This window comes from Papio anubis, chromosome 18 (assembly GCF_008728515.1).
Source record: "Papio anubis isolate 15944 chromosome 18, Panubis1.0, whole genome shotgun sequence".
Lineage (NCBI taxonomy): Eukaryota > Metazoa > Chordata > Mammalia > Primates > Cercopithecidae > Papio > Papio anubis.
Window position 1 is genome coordinate 70,880,515 of NC_044993.1, and position 2,395 is coordinate 70,882,909.

At 45.3% G+C, this 2,395-nt stretch overlaps 1 protein-coding gene across 1 annotated transcript; it reads right to left on the bottom strand.

Moving 5' to 3' along the window:
- Positions 1-239: 239 nt before the first annotated feature.
- Positions 240-1,962, bottom strand: LOC101020918 (putative olfactory receptor 1F2). Its single transcript, XM_021932338.2, is given in 3 exon segments — positions 240-879; positions 882-1,304; positions 1,939-1,962. Coding segments are annotated over 3 exon segments (777 nt in total). The 3' UTR covers positions 240-549.
- Between the last annotated feature and the right edge of the window lie 433 nt (positions 1,963-2,395).

Below are 2,395 nucleotides of genomic sequence, written 5' to 3' on the forward strand. Positions count from 1 at the left end.
AGGAAAGTGCAAAAATATTTGTAACATATAGCCTTTTTTTTTTTTTTTTGGAGATGGAGTCTTGCTCTGTCTGGAGTGCAATGGCAGATCTCGGCTCACTGCAACCTCCACCTCCCGAGTTCAAGTGATTCTCCTGCCTCAGCCTCCCAAGCAGCTGGGATTACAGGCACCCACTACCACGCCTGGCTAAGTTTTGTATTTTTAGTACAGATGGGGTTTCACCATGTTGGCCAGTCTGGTCTCAAACTCCTGACCTCAGGTGATCTGCCTGTCGCTGTCTCCAAAAGTGTTGGGATTACAGGTGTGAGCCACCATGCCTGGCCAACATATAGCCTTTCAAAATGATTACTTGGAAAGGAATAGTTTGACTTTTATGTAAAAGAATTTTAAATATCATAATTAGAAACAAATGTATTACCTACTTAAGAGAGCAGGGCTGTAGTTAAGTCAGAGTTCATTGATAAGTATCTACTGGATGTATTTATTCTAAGTTCCTTGAAGACACTTTGACAGATAGACTGCTACATTTCAATGAGTTGGCAAAGACTGCTATGCCTGGAAATGACAGATAATTCCACAGGACGTCCATCTGTAAGAGCATGTCTTCCTGCCAACCACTTTGCCAAGAGCCCATTTTATGTCCTTGTTCCTCAAACTATAGATAAAAGGGTTCAGCATGGGACTCACTACTGTGAACATCACAGCAGCTGCTATATCTCTCTGAGCTGAGTGGGAGGATGAAGGGCTGAAATACAGAGATATGATGGTGCCATAGAAGAGGAGAACCACAGCCAGGTGGGAGCCACAGGTGGAGAAGGCTTTCCATCTTCCCTTCATGGATGGGACCCTCAGGATGGCACAGGCGATGTGCATATAGGAAGCCTATATGGGGTGATCATGACTAGGGAATTATATGGGGTGATCGTGACTAGGGCAGCCTCAGTAAGAATCATCACCTCATTGAGGTGTGTGTCTGAATAGGAGAGTTTCAGGAGGGGAGTCACGTCACGGAAGACGTGAGGGATGGTGTTGTCTGCACAGAATGAGAGTCGAGCCATCAGCCGGATGTGCAGCAGAGCATTCAAGCTGTTAACCACCCGTGATCCAGTGACCAGCAGGGCACAAAGCTGATGGGTCATCTTTGCTGTGTAATATAAGGGGTGGCACACAGCGACAAAGTGGTCATAGGCCATCACAGCCAGGAGGAAATTGTCCATGTCAGCAAGCTCACTGATAAAATACATCTGCGTGAGGCAGCCAGAGAAGGAGATGGTTTGAGTCCCGAGTATGTGTTCCCCACCCAACTAGTTAGCAGCTCATAAAGAGACTGGAGGAACAACTGATGATTACTGGGTTAATCTCAAGTGACAACTGATGGATTTAGGACTCCTATACTTTATTTCTCTGTACTGTACTCTTTACTTCCTGTATCTGGATGATGTAGAAAAGAAGATTCCTAAAAGAACCTCACATCTGAGCCAACACATATTTAATTTTTCACCTCTGCGACCTTACCTGGAGAAGGTTGGTGCTGTCACTATCAGTTGTTCCTCACTTCTACATAACTGGTCAATGCTTCTACTTATTGTGGGAGTTGGAATGTCTTGGAAACACAGGCGGGTCCTGAGTGTGTGAGGAGTAGGGGCTCATGGCCTTAGTCCTCTGTGTAAGTAACTGTTGGGGCAATCACAGAGCAGGCATTTGCAGGAACCTGCTTTGGCCACTGGGACCAGATTCCCTGAGAGCCTCATTAGGGACAAGAAGAACATAATTGTCCCACCTAATTTTGGCCCCTTTGGACCAAACAATGATGACATACAATATTAACTAAGGTTTAGATAAAACTCTTGGATCAAAACTTGAAGATAATTAGAAATGAAGCCATCCTGATAGAGATAAATCACAGACAAAATTCCTTGGAACCACAAACCTCCTCACCTTGTGATCTGGTCTTGTGCCCATAGATGTGGAAATTCTGTCATGAAATCCTTTGCAGTATCACTGCCTCTGTTGAGATATGGGGCTGTCCCTTGTTTTCTGTGCAGCCCTTGCTTTCCTCTGCCTGGTCATCTTCAGAGATTAGCGATGCTTCATGTTTTCCATTTTACAGGAGGAAACGTTAAAAGCACATTACTGATACGGGCTTAATTCATGAAAATATTTGGGGCCAGGCACGGTGGCTTAAGCCTATAACCCAATACTTTGGGAAGCCAAGGTGGGCAGATCACCTAAGGTCAGGAGTTCAAGACCAGCCTGGCCAACATAGTGAAACTCTGTCTCTACTACAAATACAAAAATTAGCCAGGCATGGTGGCATGTGCCTGTAGTCCCACCTACTTGGGAGGGTGAGGCACAATAATTGCTCGAACCCAGGAGGTGGATGTTGCAGTGAACC